The following is a 20,049-nucleotide window of genomic DNA, read 5'->3' as shown; positions in this document are numbered from 1 at the left end:
TTTGCTGGTGCCACTCACTCCCAACTTGCAGCCCCCTGGCCCTGCCAGTGCCTCTCAGTCCCAACCCACTGCCCCCCACCACCAGACCCTAGCCCCACAGTGAGGGGGAGGGGGGGAGTCTGTATGCCCACAGTGGGCACAGGGGTGCAGCCTAACCAGACTAGCATAGACAGGAGCTGCTTCCATGGCCCAGTGGGCAGGACCTGGAGCAGGGTGTTGAGACTTGTTGCAGCCACCATCAATGGGACCCCTGCACCATCAGCAGCACAAAGAGTAACAGATGAGGGGGCCACAATGCCTTCACCTCTTCCTGCTGCCAGTCGCTCATGCACCAGGCAATGGCTCTATCCTGTCACCATGGCCACTCCCCCTCAGGCTGCCCACACTGCCCCCTCCAGGGTTAAGTCACAGCCTAAGGGGAGTGTTGGCAATGGCAGCCAAGCCATGACAGCAGGGTAGAGGTGCAGCCTGAGGAGAGTAGCTGGTGGTGGGAGATGAGGGCAGTGCAGCCCCCCTCCTTGTTTCTATTACTTGTGCTGCTGGGGGGCCTGGTGGCACCAGCAATTCTCACTGGAGGTCCTGCATGCTGGACTGCAGAAGCAGCTTCTACCTGTGCCAGTTCAGCCAGGCTGCAGCCCCATGCCTGCTGTGGGCACACAGATATGAGTAGGGGGGCATGTGTCCCCCTGATGTGTTGCCTGTGCCACCTTGTCCCTCTGTGTTGTCTGTGCCCCCCTCCTGCCCCATAGACTTATCTGTGGGGAGCTGTGGGAGCTGCCTTCCATGCTGCCTGGCTGCCACATGCATTTGTGCATGCGGAGTCCTCTTCCTGATCACCCTTCTCCCTCCACCCCCGCCCAGCCGAAAGCAGCCCCTTGCAGGTTTTAACTCTGTCAGCCTGCAAGGGGAAACCCATGGTTTCCTACTAGTTTTTCCTTTAAAGGAGAAAATCTGAGATTTAAAAAAAAAAAGTTTTTCCGTGATTGTTTGTGACCCTCATACGTTCTTGAGACTCACTTTTGGGACGCATCCCATGGGTTGAGACCCCCATGGGTCTCTGCACTAGGGGGCTGCTTCTTGGGCCCCCCACCCCCACTTCCCCTAAGGGGAGTACATTGACAGCCTTCCCTGCCTGGGAAGTGGGGGAGGCTGTCAGGTGGCAGGTGAAAACTTCAGAAAAGCAGCAACTGTTACAGACTGCTGGGGAGCATTGTGACCTGGGAGACTGTCTTCCCTTCTGTACACATGTGCATGCGTGCTCCCACACGCAGACTCCTGCCAGTCAGCTGATTTGGTAGGAGGGGTGCCATTCCCCTGTGGTGGGGATCTTTCCAGTTCCCCCTGTAGGGGAATAGCCCTACTCCTTGCATTCCTGAGCTGACTTGGGGGAGGGGGGGGCACTCAGCCCCCATGGCAAGACTCCAGGAGCCTTGCTGCAGAGTCATGGCAACCTGCCTCACCTTGCGATGCTGAGCTCACCCAGAGCAGTGTGGGGTGATACGGGGCATTTGGCTCCCAAACTGTGCTGCAGCAGCACAGCAGTCTGCCCCATTCAGCTGACTCGGCAGAGTAAAGTGGTAGGGGTGCTGATTTGGGGTAGGGTAGTAAAGTGGTAGGGGTGCTAGCACAGGCGGGAATGAGGCCTGTATAGGCTTTCCTCAGACCAGATTACCCGGCCCTCCTGCTTTTAAATTGTCACCTCCATCGCTCAGCTGAGTAGTTGGGCGAGTTGAACAGAAGCCAGCATGGCTGAGAGCTGACGGCCAGGTTTGAGTTGGCTGCTCCGTTGCTCTTCTCACCTCCAAGCTGAGCAACTGGTGAGGAGGAGGGGGGAAAGGTGGGGTTGAGAGCATAGAGAAGGCAAGGGGCTGTGCTCAGCTCAGGAGTCAGTATATATAGGACATGCTACAAAGCCCAATAACGCAAGATCATCTGGTATAGGAAAGACATACCAGCAGTTCATCCATTTCTGTGTTTTATATAGAATGCTACCTATTAACTTGGGCCATGTGCCTAACTAATGGGTCTTTCAGGACTTTTATTTTACCACACTGCTTACGTGCTGCTGTAAACCATTGAAGCTTTACCTTATTAAACACCAGTCTTGCTACAGCACTTTGAGTGCAAAAGTTGAATTAAGAGCACTTCTGGTGTCCTTTCTCTGGAATATTTCCCTATTGAAGTACCTGCCTGTGTACTTACAGGTGAAAGACCTTTACCCTAATGTTGTGCATTTTATATATGTAGGTTTAAGAAAATCTACGAAGAAGCGCAGTGAGTCACCACCTGCTGAGCTCCCCAGTTTGCGGCGGAGCACACGGCAAAAGACCACGGGCTCCTGTGCTAGCACCAGGTACAACTTTTGCATTCAAGATCATGATTTGTGCATATACTGCTAGTGCAACTGATCAGAAAGTTTGTTCCCCTTATCTGATGGAAAGCTCTTGTGCAAAAAAGGACTGTGATTCAAAGGCCCATCAAGTCATGATAAACACTGGGATAATGGGAACATGGGGAATTTAGCTTTATCCAAAGATGCCGTATATCACCAACTACTGGACAGGGAAATACCACCAAATAATAAGCACGTTCAGATTTTCTGGTCTCTGATCCAGGGATGTTTAATGTAGAATATATATTTTTTTCAGTTGGGCCATGCTTCAAAGTCTCCCCTTGCTTGGAAACGACTGGTGTGCAGCTGCTGCTGCAAGTTAGCTTGCTTGGAAGGAAAGAAGGGCTTGTGTGCTATAAGTAGCTGTTTGGGCCTTATAGTAGCTAATTACCACTTTTTTTTTTTTCTCTAAGAACATTCAGATGATTATAACTTCTAGGAGGAAAGGAGGCCCTCTTACTTTTTCTTAACAAGCTTTTGTTAGTTTACTTAAACTACAAGAATTGTTACTATGTTAAAGTTTCTGTAGTCCCTGAATATTAGTTTAATATTACAAATTTCAAAGTATGGTTACAGCATAAACGTCAAAATAAAAAGGCCTGAATCTTGGAACCAACTACTAACATCCACAAAATATACTCGCCTCTATTTTCCTTGAAAGGTCTCTAAATGTGTACAGAAAGCATTGGGTGATGAATCACTGACTGACCTGCAGCTAAGACAAAATCGGTGAACATCAGATTTGTACAGGATGAAACCAGATATGATTTACAGCCTGGAACAGTAGGTTGATAATGTAGGGTGCTGGGATAGAAGAGGTCAAATCAAAATTGGTTCTCCTGAAGTTAGGGAGTGCAGCAAGGAAATGTGTGGACAAAGTTTAGGAAAATACTTAGTGGTGTTTAACTGCACCCTTAGTTTACTATTCTGGATCTTGGATTATCCCATTTTAGGTATCAGTGTTGGAAGGTGGGGTGGCCAGCCTTTGGCACTTATGGCAGGGACAGCCTGTGTGTGGCACATGGCAGATTGGAGAGGGTTAGGCAGCACAGTGGCAAGTAGAGCAGCATATCGGGCATGGAACACAGGGAAGGGAGTCAAAAGCAGAGCAGCAGATTAATCGGGGAAAGTATCGGAGTGGCCCTCAAGAAATGTGCAGGGCTAACTTTGTGGTGCTCTTGCCTAAAGGGCTGACCCCCACTGTTTTGAGGTCTGAGTGGTTTTTAAGATAAACTCAGACTTAAGGCACTAAGGATGATGGCAACTTAAAGCTCTTAGTGACACCTTTTGAAGCTAGTTAGCTATTTTGAAGGCCTTCGCTATCGATATTTGTCAAGAGCAGACATTGCAGCTCATAACTTCGTAGTTACTGAGTCTGTTTTGTCTTAACACAGCCTCAAATAAGAAGTGCTAAGCTGAAACTTGTAGAACTAATACAGTCTTGGTCAACATGTTTAAAAACTTAACCTTGAGAATGGGAAATTTAAGTAATAAACATTTCTGGGTCTCCACAGGGAAAGCTGAAGATAAAATAGACCAGTGTAGCTGAGATTTTATGCATGAATGCCAAATTAGTTCCAGAACCTTCACAAATATTTACTGGCTATCAATACTTTGATTCTGCTTATTGGCCCATTTGTGACATTAAACTAATTATCCATTTCTTAGACTACTTTATCAGGATATAAAGGACAAAGTGCTCCACATGGCCTCTAAAGTTACCTTTAAAGCATCACCAAATTTTTAGCAAATGACGTATTTTATAAAATTTTCAACCCTTCTTTCAGTGTTTGCAGTATTTTTGCCAATAAAACAATCTTTATCCCATGATACTGTCAGGAAAAGTTGTGGGGTGAAGAGGTCAAGGGGAAGGGAAAATCAATTGGTCTCCCTTATTGCTAGCAGAAAACTAGAGTAAAGGTACTAAATGGCAGGAATATTTGGACCCTTTATTCTTTCTTCTCCATGTAAAGTCCTATGTTGGACTTTGACCAAATTCAGATCAGGGAGAACCTGTGTTCTTCTCCAACATCCTCTTAAGCTTGGTAGGATTTTTCTTCTGGTGTGTCTAGCTATATAATACTAGCTTTTGTGCTGGAAGCAGTATAGTTGTTGTAGCGTGGAGCCCTGCATAGTGTAGTAATAACCTGTTTCTGTGGTAAATACTCAGCAGGGCAATCCCAGTCAGTGAGCTGGCTTGGGTAGTTCTGCTGCAGTGCAGGCACATGCTCTTAGAAGGTAAGCTCTCCTAAGGTCTGTCTCTGAAATTTCTTTTTGCACCAATTGCCATAGCCAAGCTGTCTTGGTAGCTTGTGACTGACTCGGTTTCTCATCGTTAGTGGTCATTAGGTATGAATTTTCAAGGTATGTTCTAACGTGCTTATAAGCAACAAATGGTGCACAGAGGGAATCCTGGACTTTTTATTTTCTTGAACAGGTCTGGCAATTTTTCTTAGAGTTCAGGCCATACTGCCCAACTAACTTCCTTGTGGATGTGAGAATGGCACTGACCATTTTGAAAGAAACAAATAAAGACCACCCACATAGTTGAGATCTACCAAAGGAAACAAGTTGGACTAAGCATTCCTGTTCTCTGGCATGCCTGTTAACTTTCTTTAGTCTTCATTTCCTACTGACATCTACTTTTTAAATATTATATAGATTTTGTTTATGCTAATTCATTGAGCGGTCTGGTTTTCTAGAATCTCATCACAATATTGAAATTCCCGTGAAACATCTCTGCATTTTTTTCGTTCTCAAGAAAATGGTGTCCAAAAGACTGCCTAACAAATGCATCATTTTCTGAATACAAAATCATTACAAGGAATGCATTTGGAGGTTTGCTTTTTTTAGGTTTTTGAAACAAAATTCTTTTGAATTAAAGAGGAGACAGACACTAAGCATTGTGACACTAAAAAGCATTTGCTGAGCTGACACTGTTTGAAATTCTTGTGTTGCCTTTTATGCTGTTTGCAATATCATTTGGTAAAACTACTTGACATGTCAATGAAGGCAGGAGAAATTCTAGTCTCTGAACCTAAACCTTCAAGCAGGTAATTGGGGGAAATGTCAAAAGTTTTATGTTTTGGGTGATAATGCAGTTTTGTAGCCTATACGCTGTGTAATGTAGATTTTGAATTATTTTAATGAAATTTGTTTACCTTCAGGCTAAACTGGATTTGACAGCCTTGACTGGGGTCCTTTTTTCTCCTCTCAGTGACTTGGAAAAACTGAAAATGTAGTCTTCATTTGAAAGATTGCTATGAATGTGCATTGTCACTTCATAATTGTCTGAATTGCAGACATTAATTTGTTTTTGTTTTTTACACCTGTTAGTAACACCCTCACTTTGGTCCTGCAAGTAAAGATGAAATCTTTGACTCAGCCTTAATCACTGATTTAAGAGTCAGTGGAGTCGACTGATTTTTTTTTTTTTTTTTTTTTTTTTTTTTTTTTTTTTTTTTTTTTTTTTTTTTTTTTTTTTTTTTTTTTTTTTTTTTTTTTTTTTTTTTTTTTTTTTTTTTTTTTTTTTTTTTTTTTTTTTTTTTTTTTTTTTTTTTTTTTTTTTTTTTTTTTTTTTTTTTTTTTTTTTTTTTTTTTTTTTTTTTTTTTTTTTTTTTTTTTTTTTTTTTTTTTTTTTTTTTTTTTTTTTTTCTCCACGCAAAAAATTGAAAATATAAATGGGTGGGCTATTCTAATGAATTTGCATTTCGATTGGTATTCTGAATTTATATTTTTGGTAGTCAGTTATTCTGCATGAGAGTCGAAATAAAGATTCAGATTGTGATGAGCTGTCTTTAGCACCCATCATTGTAATACATTGTCTATACATATAAATAGGGATATCATGAAAATAAAATGGCTTAAAATGCCGTGGGATAGGTAGGGAGGAAAAAATTGCTTGGGAGTACCAGATGCTGGTATCCTTTATTTGGGCTCTACTTTTGTGAAGTATTATGTGGACAAATGCTGTTTGATTTCGTGCATTCCTAGTCGGCGAGGCTCTGGCCTGGGCAAAAGAGGAGCAGCTGAAGCTCGCCGACAGGAGAAAATGGCTGATCCTGATAACAACCAGGATGGAGTTAATTCTTCAGCTGCACGGACAGATGAAGCTCCACAAGGAGCTGCAGGTAAGTAAGAATGCTAACTTGACAACATACTTTTTTCTAGCATTCTGTGATGCTAACCCCTTACTTGATTTCATTTTTCCTAATGCTAAATGAGGAAAAAATAAGTGCATTGGCCTTTCCAACTTGGTTTTGGTGAAATAGAAAAACTGATTATTTAGATTGACACCCTTTCTTGTATTGAAGAGCACCTTACTTCTGGTCTTACTGAAATTTTTTATAGGGTAAAATGTAGTGCAGTGGGAGCAGGGGTATCCCAACCTGGGTTGGTTCAGAACACATTTGTTTAAATTTTCCAATTATGATGTTGGCTTTTAGAAAAAATAATTTAAAAGTATTTCATTTAAAAATACAACACTGACTTACTTCAGTCTAAACTTTCAAAATTCAACAAAAATGCAGCATTACACTTTTGGTTATTTAAACTCTGTTTGTACATCTTTGTGTACAGTGTATGGTCTGAAAGCTAAAGCAAATCTTTGGTTGCAATTATATGCACTCTGTGACCTCATTTTGTGTCTTGGTGAAACTGTCTTTTCTAAGTGAGAAAAGAATCTACAGCACAGGATGGGCATTCACTCTTTTTGTTGCATAAATATCACCTAAAAGAACCAGCATTGTAGGATATTTTGTGAAGGCCAGTCCTATGCTGCTGAAGTCGATGGCAATTTAGGTAATGACTTTAGGTGTGGAATTGGAGCCTAAATGTTTCCACAGTGCTTTTTGTACTTAAAATAAATTGTTGATTCTTACCAGCTTTTATAACTCTTCTACCAGCTTCTAGTTCAGTTGCTGGAGCTGTAGGCATGACCACCTCTGGAGAAAGTGAATCAGATGATTCTGAGATGGGAAGGCTGCAAGGTAAAAAGCTGTTTTAGTACCTCTAAGTGTATATGGTGTTGAATGTTTTCATATATTCTTACTGCCTATTCTATATTAATTCAAAAACCCACTGGCTTTTGTGTACTGGGAGAATTTTTAGTTTGCTAAAGATGGTAAAGAATTTGGCAGTACAAGAGAAACCTGAACTTATTCTTAACTCATCAAACATGACACACTTTAACTAACTTTTCCTATTTATGTACTCTTCAGAAAACTCCACATGATTAAAAGCTTTTGAGATGAAGCTCCACTTAATATGCAAGCCTGTATTTTGCAAGGAGGAAAGCTCATTGCCATGAATAGTCTTTGTTTGTAAAACCAAGACTCTTTAAGCCTGCCACTTCTTTTCCCTTGCTGTTCAGTGTGCCTCTGCATCCATTCTCCAAGGATCCGCCTCACCTCCCTGCCCCCAATCTGAATGTTTCTGATCAGTTCTGTAATTTGAAATCAGGACCACTCATTTGAAGACAAGAAAATAGAATGAGCTAGACTGCTTTTATATTAAAATACTTGGATTTTCTTCACGCCTTTCAGATGCTTTTTGCCAAAACACTTCACAATTTCATTTGCCACCCACCCTTTCCAGTCAGTAATAATATATCTATTCAGTTTTCCCCTCCTCTAGATTTTTTTTGTCCATTCACACAGGTTTCTTGTTATCTGTTAGAAATAAGAAACCTGCTGTTTTTGTATTTGAGCATTAATTTTTTTACAACAGTTTCCTGTTTTAGAAATAGCCTCATTAGAGATGGGCTCCAATTTCTGCATCAAAGAAAAATTAGTCACAGTTTAATCATGTAGCATTTCAAAAAGGAACCAGCAAACCCCACAATTCTAGTTGATGGCTTTCTAATGATTTTTTTTCTTTTTTTTTTTTTTAATGGCCTTCTTGTCCAGATTCATATTTGTCTTTAAATTGCACCTAAGTAAAGAATGAGCTTTGGAGATCAAATGCATGTCTTTTCTTTTCAGTTTGTGCCTTACCTTACAAAAGAAAAAAAGTTATTCAAAATTCTGTTGCCTCAAATTTTAGGGTTCATGAATTTGTTGAATTGGAGCTTTGACAGTGACTGTTCAAAAACCTGTTTTGTTTTTAGCCCTGTTAGAGGCTAGGGGTCTTCCCCCTCACCTTTTTGGCCCTCTTGGTCCTCGGATGTCGCAGCTGTTTCACAGGACAATTGGAAGTGGAGCTAGTAAGCAAATTTCATATAATTTGACTTAATTCTTTCTGTAGTTTATAGAATGGCTGAATTTAGCCAGTGGTAAATGTAATACCGGTGTAAATATTTTAATTATCGCTAACTGCAAAATATAATATTATGAGTAACTTTTAATTGACGTGGAAATCCAACATATAAAAACGTTACGTCCCTTCCTCCCCTCTTAGTGATGGAGCACTAGAAGAACTTGATTAATTTTTTAAAACACTGTCTTATTTGTCCGCTCAGTATGTTTTCCTGGCTTTTAAAAAACCATACTGAAAATTAGATATAAAGTTGGTTGGATACAGTATCTTTAAGCCCCATTGTTTATATGGGTTCAAAGGGACACCTCTTTCAAGTGCAGCAGTTTCATCAGAGGCTAAAAATGAAGTCTTATTTTCCACCTCTCCCCTATCATCTCTGTTGTGAAGTTGGGTGTGTAGTCAAAAAAACAAGGAGGACATTCAGTTATATCTGTCAGCACATCACATTCAACAGGGGGATTTAATTTATCATCTAATTCTTACTCTGGGTATACAGCATTCTCTGGACCTGGGGTACATGCTGTTTGCTTTCTAAAGACGATATAGTATGCACTACACATCACTTCACGTATCCTGTACCCTCCTACTGTATGCAGCAAGGAAAGCTCTAACTGTACACAACTGTCTCTCTCTGCTGGTTTGAGCTAAACACTGAATAGTGATTATCCACAAAAATGAGACCATGCTATACACAGACAAAGCAAACTACCTCTGCTCTCTCAGGATACATATAAACATTTGATCAGAGTGGTCTTTACACTAAAAATATACAGGTTCTAATGGATTTTTTCTCCTTAGGTTCTAAAGCCCAGCAGCTTCTACAGGGTCTCCAGGCCACTGATGAAAGCCAGCAGTTACAAGCAGTAATTGAGATGTGCCAGTTGTTGGTTATGGGGAATGAAGAAACTTTAGGTGGATTTCCTGTCAAGAGTGTTGTACCAGCTTTGGTAAGACTCAACTATAATGCTGTATTTGTATGTTAATACTCCTTTACTATTCCTTTCCCCTATATTACCTAAAGGGGATGTTTTTAAAGACTGACAGGTTTCTTTTTGTCTTTAAGGCCATACCCAGACGAGTGTAGAGGTGTGGTATGTGGTGCCACAGACCCGTCTGTGGCTCCACACACTACATATGCAGGTGTTCCCCATGCTGCTACCTTGCAGAGTTGGGGGACCCTTGGAGATTCTGGAGTAAAAAACCCATTTAAAAAAAAAAAAAGTGGGGTGGTGCACATGGTGGTAGTGTGTGCCACCCAAAACCAGAGCCTGGCTGGCTAGAGCCACAGTCCTGCTGCTGGCCAGGCCCCCTGCCATGGCTGCAGCTCCCCAAGGGCCCCCAAAAGCCCAGTAACGCCTTTGGGACTGTTGCTGGCTCCAGCTTTCCCTACCCCACAGTGCTGGAGTGTGGATTGTCATGGGCGTTCCCTGGGGAAACAAACATTCACACTTGTCTGGATGTGTCCTAATTCTGCTTTGAGGGGTAGCCATGTTATGAAAAAATATATACCTGTATTGACACATCCTAATTTTTATTCCACATAAATGTGTGACTTAGATATGCAAAATTTTTGCTTTTCCTGGCATGTGCTGGATACACACTGGTACTTGAGCACAGCTGTTATAATAACTTGGGGTAGGGGATGCTTGCCTCCCTCTTTTAGTGGTATGGTTCTTCTTTAGTCCCAAACACTAGAAAAAGGATATGCTACTCCAAAACAAAATCTCTCCTTCAGGCTTGGTTTTTTATAGTCCAGTACATCCAGTATATTATCTGTCCTTTTTGGCATCTATAGTTTCTTTACTTTAGTTTCTCTTAAATAAGGGTTCACTTCTACTCCCCAGATTCTTTACTGCTTTCTCAGTAGTGTCTGTAAATAATTCTTAAACTGTTCTTGTCTGCTGACATCTGTTATTACCTTACATAGCTCTACCCAAGCCTCTCTTACCAGAGGCTTTCAGAATGGGCCAAAACAGCCATAGATATTCTCCCTTGGGTCTGCTAGCAAATGTACTCTGTGCTGTCCTCAAGGTTTCTCTCCCACATCTCCAGTGGCTTGGTTTTTATAACATGCAGGTCTTTAATTTTGACCTTTTGTGAGTCCTTGCAAACTGAGTCTCAGAATTTCTACTTTTAAATAGGCTGAGATGCCATAAAAGGAATGTTAGGCTGCATTGCTCCTTGAGGGCCAATGTACTCTGTTGTATATGACACACACATCTGCTATAGTAGCACCTTGGACCTCTAATAAAGGAACATTTGCATTAGGTGCTGTGCAGCTAGTTATTAAAATAGCTGTTGCTGGGGTGGATCTAGGATTGTATGAAGGAGAGATGGGGGGTGGGTCCAGAAGCTGCTACCAGTGCTTCAGGTGTGGCTTCAACCCCTCAGCCTCCCCACCCTTTTTTTCCCCTACCAAACTGGCAGTGTGTGTAGGGGAGGAGCAGCCACAGCACATCTCCCCCCCACCCCCCGTTTGCTGCTGATAGTGTCCCTGAAGTCCCAGGGGTGAAGAGCTCCAGTGCCACTCCACTTCTTGGAGGCTGGTCTCAGCCTGGGACAGCAGCAGTGATAGTGGTGGGCAGGTGCCCCCTCCCCCCCTGCCCACCTGCTGCACCCAGGGAGAGTCTGCCTGCCCCCTGCTGTTCCCACTGTCCCAGACTGAGCCCAGCCCAGCCCCCATGCAGCCCAGCTGGAGCTGGGCACAAGCTCTTCTCACCCCCAAGAGAGTGGAAACACTGGTAGTGTCAGGTGAGCAGGAGAGGATGTGCTGTGAGGGGAGGAGATTCCCCTCTGAGCACAGAGGGGGAAGGGAGGGGGGGGGATTCTTTTCTTCAGGAAAGTCCTGCACAGAGCAGCTCACATCTTTAGTTTCAAGACAGATTATAAAAAGAAGACAAATGGATGGGAATGGGACCTGAAAAATAACAGCAGTAAAAATTTAGAATGAAGGCAGATGACACGGCTCATCCCGTGCTTAAGACAATTCGGATAGGAGAGACTTATAGACAGACTCATAGAGAGGTTTTTTAGATGGATTTAAAAGTGGGTTAAGTTGATAGTTTTGTGAACTTGGGGATCTTCCAGTGTTCATAGGCAGTGTGTTAAGAAGCACAGAGGCCATCTTTACGCATGCTCAGGGAGGTGTGTGTGTGTGTGTGTGTGTGGGGGGGGGGGGGGGGGGCGCTTTTAGTTAGAGCGGCTCTTGGGTGCCACTCTAATTGAAGTGCCCTCAGTGTCTCGTGTATTCAGCACTCCCTCGCTTCAAAATGGTGATGGGGTCGCTTTGACTAAAACTCATTCAATTAACTTCAGTTAAGTGCCCCCGCTCCCATTTTGAAGCACTGGGACTGAATACATGAGATGCCAAGGCTGCTGGAGCATGTTAATTAATCAGTCTGCCAGGCATCCCACACCTCTCTAATGCACCTCTGGGTGCCTGTAGACAAGTGAGTAAGTTCCTATTGTCAGATGCTTGCCATAGACTTAAAGGTAACAAGTGACTGTTTTTAGACCCTGTCCAAGAGCAGGATGTGTGGAGACTTCGTAGTCCTGGAGAGAATGAACTTAGTGTAGGCAATTGGCTTTGGATATTTGAGAGAAGGGGAAAACATAATTAAAAACACTTCTACTTATAGATGTTAAGGTCCTTTTGAATGTCTTCTGAAATGTTTTACTGTTCTGTGCTGTAGAGAGGGTGTTTCTGCTTTAAAATTTTGGTTTTGGATTCCATTAATAACTTTCACGAAAGGTGGTTATAGCTGTTTTTGAAACCGTCCTAATGTTCCAGAGTCTTCAGTCAAGCAGTAGCAAAATGCTCAACAGGATTGTGATTATTTTATAGAATGGTATCTTCTGTAAATCTGGCATCTTACACTAATTTAGAGCAGAACTGATTGGGTATTCTTTTTCTTTTATAGATAACATTGCTACAGATGGAACACAACTTTGACATTGTAAGTGATATGAGTTATTTATAAATCAACTCTTTTCTGCAAGCTTAATTTAGATAGATAGTCATGGAGAACATTTCTTTTTCTAGATGAACCATGCTTGTCGAGCCTTAACGTACATGATGGAAGCACTTCCCAGGTCATCTGCTGTAGTGGTAGATGCAATTCCTGTCTTTTTGGAAAAGGTAGTGTTAATTGTATCTTCCACAGTTAAAAGTACATGCCTGTCAAACTGAAGGACAACTTTTTACTTTGAGTAAGCTGTTTAGTCTAATGACTGTATAATATGGTAGCTAATATGCATCACTGCAGACTGAAAACTAGCCCAGCATATTGCTTACAACTGGATTACAGTAACTCCACCAGTGCTGTGGAGATGAACCTAATCTAGTTTTAAACTAGCTAGTTTGGATACTGCTAGCAGTGTAGTCTCAGCAGCTCAAAGTTCAGCGCAGACTGTAGAATCCCATCTGAGTGTTTAATTTGTTTCTTAAGTGGGTTTCATGGTTCATGTTGAGTCCTGTGCTGCCAGGCATCATTGTTAACAGGATCTGCACTAGCTAGATAGGCTTATCTACAAGAGCTTCAGGCACTGCAGTGTAGACAAGTATGGTAACCTGCTCTTAGTCCCAGATTGTTAATTATAACCTACTTTTGTGTTTCTACAACAGCTGTAATCAGAGGAAGTGCTTGAACTGGCTTCAGACTTTATTGAGGGCTTCTGGTCTTTCTTTCTATGTAGTTTGCTCTGGATTTAAAATAAAAGGCTGGTGACCTATCTTTGGTTTTAAGGACCCAAGAAAGATTTTTAATTTGGGGATACATTGCAGTATGGTTGTGTTAGCTGTATCTACAGACAAGACATTTTAGCTGTCTTCTTTTCAAAACCATAACTTTTTTTACTAACTATCTAGAGGAAACGGCAACAGTGATCTCAGGCCTCTGGGCATATTTGTGAAAGAGTACACTTGGTTCATGTTGTTTATAGTTAATGATTTTTTTGCTTCATTATTCTTTTATTGTAACCTTTTTCTGTTTTGAGGACTGGGGACTTTTTCAAGCGGTGTTACCTTGGGAGAGGATTTAAATACCACGTGCTTTGAGAATCCCCCTCAATTCAAATTAAAATCTTTTTGCAGAGGGGAAAGTGTTATGAAGCCAGTTGTTGCAGGTTCAGTTTTTGTTTCTTTAAACAGTACTAAAACCTTGAGACACTAAAGGTACATTGCATGGACTTTTGTTAAGGACTTCAGAGATAATATTGCTTTAACCAGAAAAAGTGAACTCTTGATTAATTTTTGTTTAAGGTAAAAAATAAGCTGATGTACTTGTGTTTTGAGCTTATTTTGCAAAAATGTGTCCTCGGACATACTAGTTTTTAATGGAGAGAGTTTTAGATTATATTAGAAAGTAGAAAGTATTATTAATGGAGAACGGAGTACTTACTTTTGTACATCTGCCTTGAAAACCAAATTTAACTGGTAATTCACTCACTTGTTTTCTTCTTTGTCCTAGCTGCAAGTTATTCAGTGTATTGATGTGGCAGAGCAGGCATTGACTGCCTTGGAGATGTTATCTCGCAGACATAGTAAAGCTATATTGCAGGCAGTAAGTATTATATTATCCCCAACAGAGAGAGGACTCTTATAAATTCGTAGAACATAAACTGCATGGTGCACAACTTCTTCCCTAAGTTGTAACTCTTTCCACCAACAGTGAGTTTTTGGTGTAACAGTTTTTTTGTATTATAGGGTGGCTTGGCAGACTGCTTGCTGTATCTGGAGTTCTTCAGCATAAATGCCCAGCGGAATGCACTAGCCATTGCTGCTAATTGCTGCCAGAGCATCACACCTGATGAGTTTCACTTTGTTGCAGATTCTCTGCCATTGCTTACACAAAGATTAACCCATCAGGTAAGAAGCCTCTATAAAGGTGGTGTAGTCTTCATTTTTACATTTTAAGGAAATGAGATGCTACCTGTAGTGGTCCTATTCTAAACTCCCACCTCCCTCTTCCACTGCTGCCCCATGCATGGCCCAGATTCACTTTCGGCTTTCTGTGCTACTTTGCACTGTCCCACCCCTGGGGTGGAGGCAGGAAGCAGCAGTCAGAGGAAGGAAGGAGAGCTGGGGACTCTAGGTGCTATTGCAGCCGGAGCAGAAGAACAGTGACTGGGCAAGAATCTGGCGCCACAACTTAACTCCTAGCCGGCTGCCAATTGGACAACCATGACTTAAGTGACACTAATATCCCTGTCCCTGGAAATGAGGAAAGCGGATGTCATCCACTTAGAAATTTCTGACATTACTACTTGATGATTGATTAGAAAACATATCTAGGATCTGAAGAACAAGTATAAAATGGTACAGAGGATTATTAAAAAAACTTTTTGAATGGCTATTTTACATTGTTCAGTTTTTCTCAAGATTTGTAGTACCAATAGCAAAATTATGACTAGTTCATATAAATCTGTGGATTCGGATTATTAAAACTCTTGCAACCACAACAGCGGTTTCAGCACTAGTTCGACATAATTCCAGTTGCATGTGGTAGTTACTTTCTCTGAAACCAGTCATGTTCTTAGCCTGATAATGGATGTTTGATGGTAACATACACGAGTCACACTCTCTAGCACAAGGCTACCTTTCCTTGCATTCCACAGTGGTAGGATTCCTCTAAAAGCTTGTAAATGACAGTCTGGGAATTCCCTCCTTGGGGACTTTAACCCAGTGATAATAAAAATGATGAGAAAATACCCCAAGTCATTGGCTGTGCCCTCTTCCCCAGTAGTCATTCATAAGTATGCGCTTACTTTCAGACCTCCTCATCTAAAACATGTCTTAAGTTGATTTCTGCCTTCCACATCCTTCTTAAACTTTCTTCCCTAAATTGCATAGCAGTTCAGGCAAAGGAGACTATACACATTGAATATTATTTTATACGCATAAAACTAAGCCATTCAGATGTATATCTAGATTTTTTTTTTTTGTGGCTTCTGCTGAAAGGGCTAAGGAGCAGCATGCATCTTCCCAGAGCCAAAGTGGGTCTCTTACTATCAGGTTGTCATATCTTTTGGATAAGAAAAATCCCTGACGGTAGTTTGGAGGTTGGGCAGTCTCTGGGAGATGTTTGGGTAACATTGCCGTGTCTTGGATATTGTGAGAACTGCCACGTGGAGTCTCTTGTATATTTTTTATTCATGGTTGCAAATTGGAGACTAGTTCTGATAGTCCTATGATTGTATCTTTTCAGTATCAGGGCAACTGCTCTAATTTTTAAAATAATGGAACCTGTGAGACGAGTACTTGCAGAAATCATGACTACTTTACTTAGAGTTCTGAGAGTTCTTTAATGTGTTGACAACCTGCACTTACCTGCTGTTAAGAGTTCTGCCCTTCCTTGTAAAAATGTAAGGAAATGATTTGTGGGTTGCACCTGTCCCACATTGCACACCCTCTGATATGGGGAACAATGAGGCCCTTAAATTGCAGGGATAGTCCCAACAGAAGCTGTTACTTGGAAGGGTCTAATCTCATGTGCATATGCACCAAGAGTGGAATTCTTGTGGATATCATCTCAGGCCACTCCTTGTTGTAAGGTAACTGTTTTCATTCACCTTGCACATATGTCTGTGCTGTTGGTGATGTGTTATAGATTGCTTTTTTTAATAGGCCTGGTAGATCATTAGGAGTTATAATTTTTTTAAAATTTAAATGTTGTTATACTGAAAGTGAAACTGAGGGTGTTTATAACTATAAATACATTCAAAATACTAAAATGTTAGGTATTCCCTGGCAAGAAAAGCCACTAGAACTTGTGGCCTAACATTTAGTATTGTATGTGGTGTAAAGGTATAGTACATGCATAAAGTGAAGGAACCTAATGTGGGTTTTCTATGGAAGGGCAAAGCTATTAGTATTGCTCAGTGAGAAGTTAAGCCAAGGGTGGGCAAAATATGGTAGTCGGAGGGATTTGGTCCTGCCTGCAGTGGGTACCTCAGTTCCACCTGGCCCAGGCGCTGTCCAGCTCATGGTGCATCCCACTGCCCTGGGTGTGCAGCAGGGCTGGAGCAGCTCTGTGGCTTGATTCCATTTCTAGGCAGTCCAGGCAATGGCAGCTTCTTCCAACTACCTCCACCCCATGGAGACTGGTGGGGATCCATGCGCACAGCCCCAGCCCTGGCTCAGCCAACCCTAACCCACCCCATGCGCACTCTGGACCTGACGGAGCAGACCAGCTGGGACTTGTGCACATAGCTCTGGCCCTGGGCTTCCCCAGGCCCACTCTGGACCCACCCATGGTGACAAGCAGTGGCTAGGCAGAAACTGCTGTTGAGTGCAGGAGAAAAGCAGCCGCCACCTTCTTGCTGCTGCCAGGTCCTTCTTGCTGCTGCCAGGTCCTTCTTGCTTCCGTCTCCCAGAGCCCACACCCAGGCTGTCCTGTGGCTTCTCTCCACTACCACCAACGCTGTCTCTGAGCCACCCAGTGGGGCAGCGGTGGCAGTGGAGAGAAGTTGCAGGGCAGCCTGGCCATGGGCTCCAGGCGGCCGCAGCAAGAAAGGCCTCATTCAGAGTGGCGAGGGAGAAGCCACTTTTACTCAGCAGCTCATAGATTCACAGATGTTCTCCTGGCTAGGCCAGTGCCACTCATTGTGGGTGGGTGGATCCAGAGCAGGCACAGGGCTGGCCGGGGTCAGGGCTGTGTGTGTGGGTCCCAGCTTGTCCAGAGCTGGTCCAGGAATTTAGACCTGTCTTAAGACTGAGATTTGAATGTTTTGTACATCTTTTCACTGTTTACAGGTTTAACCTGTCATAGTGACTTTGTATTTTGTAATCTAAAATGGAATAATTTTCTTGTGATACATTTAGTCTTGTAGGCTATAGCCATTCTAAGAAATTAAGTAGTGTTGGTTTGAGGGGAAAAAAAAAAAAAAAAAAAAAAACCCCAAAAAACACATTTTTTAAAAATCCTTTATTACGTTACAAACCGCTAAAAATTGGGCTTCTACTTTTAAGCAGGGAGAGGAGGAATAGGTTGATGTCTGTCTGACTGTGCAAGATTGTATCTCTTATAAAAGCTCTAAATTTTTCAAAAACTTTTTTTTTATAGGACAAAAAGTCGGTAGAAAGCACTTGTCTCTGTTTTGCACGTCTGGTAGACAATTTCCAACATGAAGAGGTAACTGTTTTTCTCTTTGTTCATGTATTATATTTTCTTTTGAAAGGTTGTCTTAAATAATCAGACCAGAATTTTTAAAATTCTCTCTTTTCTTAAAGAATTTGCTTCAGCAAGTTGCTTCTAAGGATTTGCTCACAAATATTCAACAACTCTTGGTAGTAACTCCTCCCATCTTGAGTTCTGGGATGTTCATCATGGTGGTGCGCATGTTTTCCTTAATGTGCTCCAATTGTCCTACACTTGCAGTTCAACTTATGAAGCAAAGTGAGTGCCTATGTTCCTCTTACTTCTGTACCATCCTGCCCCTTCACTTGTTTTTTGCATATCAGCATTGAAAGTGAAGGGTTGGTAAGAATTGCACTTCATAATCTCTAATGTACATAATCTGTTAGATTTGGCAGTTTTTATAAAAAATTGAGAGGAAAAAATACAGAAGTAGTGACTTCTGTACTAAAGTACAAAATATAGCTAGTCCTCTTATTTAGAAGGAACTCTTCTCTCTTGGTAGAGAGATGACCAGGTTTGTCATATAAATGTATATGTTAACATTTCAAGTAAAGTTGTTCAGCTGATATTTCCTAGCTGGGGAAAAATGTGAGCATTAGATAGGCACTGGATAGGAAACATGAAAGAAAACTGGCATGCTGTATTCTTAATTTAAAGCAGTTTATGCTGATTTTTCATTGTCAGTCTTCCTTTTGTCACCTCCATCAGCCTCTTAATCTTCGGCTCGCTGCTCCAGCTGACCTCCCTCCCTTTCTTGCTCTCTCCCTTTCTCAGGTTAGGAGAAAATTAAATGAACTCCAACCCAAATGAATTTTTGTTTAAAAAAATTTTTTTTTTAAAGTGACACTTAAAAGCCATCACTCTAAATGTTTTGTAAACATTCCCTTTAAACTTAGATTGTAAACTCCCAAGAGCTGGGATTGTCTATGCAGTATAATATATAGTATGGTGGAGCCTCTGTTTTGATACTGGGTAATATCATAATATAACTACTTTCTTAAAGATATTGCAGAAACACTTCACTTCCTTCTCTGTGGAGCCTCAAATGGGAGTTGTCAGGAACAAATTGACCTTGTTCCTCGAAGTCCTCAAGAACTTTATGAGCTTACTTCTCTTATTTGGTAAGCTGGTTTGTTTATTTTTTGTTGTTGGTTTTTTTTTTTTTTTTTTAATGCAGTGTTAGGTTTCAGGTATTGTTGGCATACCAGTTTAATATTCTATGGAAATGAGGGCTACTAGTCTTCAGAATACAGTTCTGTTGGCACATAGCTTTTACCAATGTGTTGATTTTGATATTCTTTTCAGTGAACTGATGCCTTGCCTGCCTAAGGAAGGAATTTTTGCTGTTGATACTATGCTAAAGAAAGGAAATGCACAAAACACAGATGGTGCAATATGGCAATGGCGAGATGACAGGGGTCTTTGGCATCCTTATAACAGGATTGATAGCCGGATAATTGAGGTAGTAGTTCAGCATGTGATCTAAATGCATATGCATTTGTGCAGGTGTTTGAATGCTTTACTTTTGACTATATATTCTAAACTCTACATAGGTTAATTCAAGTGTTATTTATTTTTTTTCTCCGTGAGGCAAGGCTCTATAAGAAGGTATTCTTAATAATACATTGATTATTCACTTTTCTGTATTTCTTCCAAATTGGGTGAACTGTTGAATGCCAAGTTAGGCAGAAGGCAGGGCAGGGTGGCACCTTTTAAACTAACTTCTTAGATAAGAGTTAGTAATGAGGTAGTCCAAAGTGCTGCCATGCCCTAGCTGCTTCCTGACTGCAGATTAACATGGTTGACTAACTTTCAAATACCAATTTAGTTACCTGTATTGTATTATGTGTTCATCAGTCTTGGTTTTTTCATACCAGTGGTTAAGGGTTGTCTCCATTTGGGAATAAGTTAATCTCGCTGTCCACAGAGCAGTCGGTATACTTTTTTTTAAGCGTGGCTTTTATTCTTTATATACACAAGGGGGGAGGTGAACAGTTGTTCTTTTGGGATTCTTAGGCGATTTTAATTTTGTTGATTAAACTCATATTCTACTGTTTGTTGTTTAAAGTGAGCAGGTAGAATGAGTAAAACTTTGTTTTTCAATTAAAATGGGCTTTACTCCAAAGAAGCTTCAGAAAGCCAGAAAACTGACTGCCGTAAAAAATAACTAGCACAAGTCAGGATCATGTCTAGTTTTTGCATGATTCAGTAATTGGATTAAACTGGCATTTTTAACTGTATTGTTCTTAACTAGATAAATGTTTT

General features: G+C 41.4%; 1 protein-coding gene across 5 annotated transcripts in view; it reads left to right on the top strand.

The window, feature by feature from the left end:
* The window catches only part of TRIP12 (thyroid hormone receptor interactor 12), a 122,028-nt gene that overhangs the window by 68,478 nt on the left and 33,501 nt on the right, over positions 1-20,049 (top strand). For all 5 annotated transcript variants that reach the window (XM_014525389.2, XM_014525391.2, XM_025191225.1 and 2 more), the window contains 13 exons: positions 2,248-2,353; positions 6,386-6,522; positions 7,297-7,380; positions 8,499-8,594; positions 9,446-9,594; positions 12,568-12,603; positions 12,690-12,785; positions 14,116-14,208; positions 14,352-14,513; positions 17,710-17,778; positions 17,877-18,042; positions 18,788-18,905; positions 19,090-19,246. In XM_014525389.2, the coding sequence (XP_014380875.1) occupies positions 2,248-2,353; positions 6,386-6,522; positions 7,297-7,380; positions 8,499-8,594; positions 9,446-9,594; positions 12,568-12,603; positions 12,690-12,785; positions 14,116-14,208; positions 14,352-14,513; positions 17,710-17,778; positions 17,877-18,042; positions 18,788-18,905; positions 19,090-19,246 (1,469 nt within the window). The remainder of the gene's footprint in view (positions 1-2,247; positions 2,354-6,385; positions 6,523-7,296; positions 7,381-8,498; positions 8,595-9,445; positions 9,595-12,567; positions 12,604-12,689; positions 12,786-14,115; positions 14,209-14,351; positions 14,514-17,709; positions 17,779-17,876; positions 18,043-18,787; positions 18,906-19,089; positions 19,247-20,049) is intronic.

This window comes from Alligator sinensis, unplaced genomic scaffold (genome assembly GCF_000455745.1).
Source record: "Alligator sinensis unplaced genomic scaffold, ASM45574v1 scaffold792_1, whole genome shotgun sequence".
NCBI classification, from domain to species: domain Eukaryota; kingdom Metazoa; phylum Chordata; order Crocodylia; family Alligatoridae; genus Alligator; species Alligator sinensis.
This window is presented reverse-complemented; position numbering and strand designations above follow the sequence as displayed.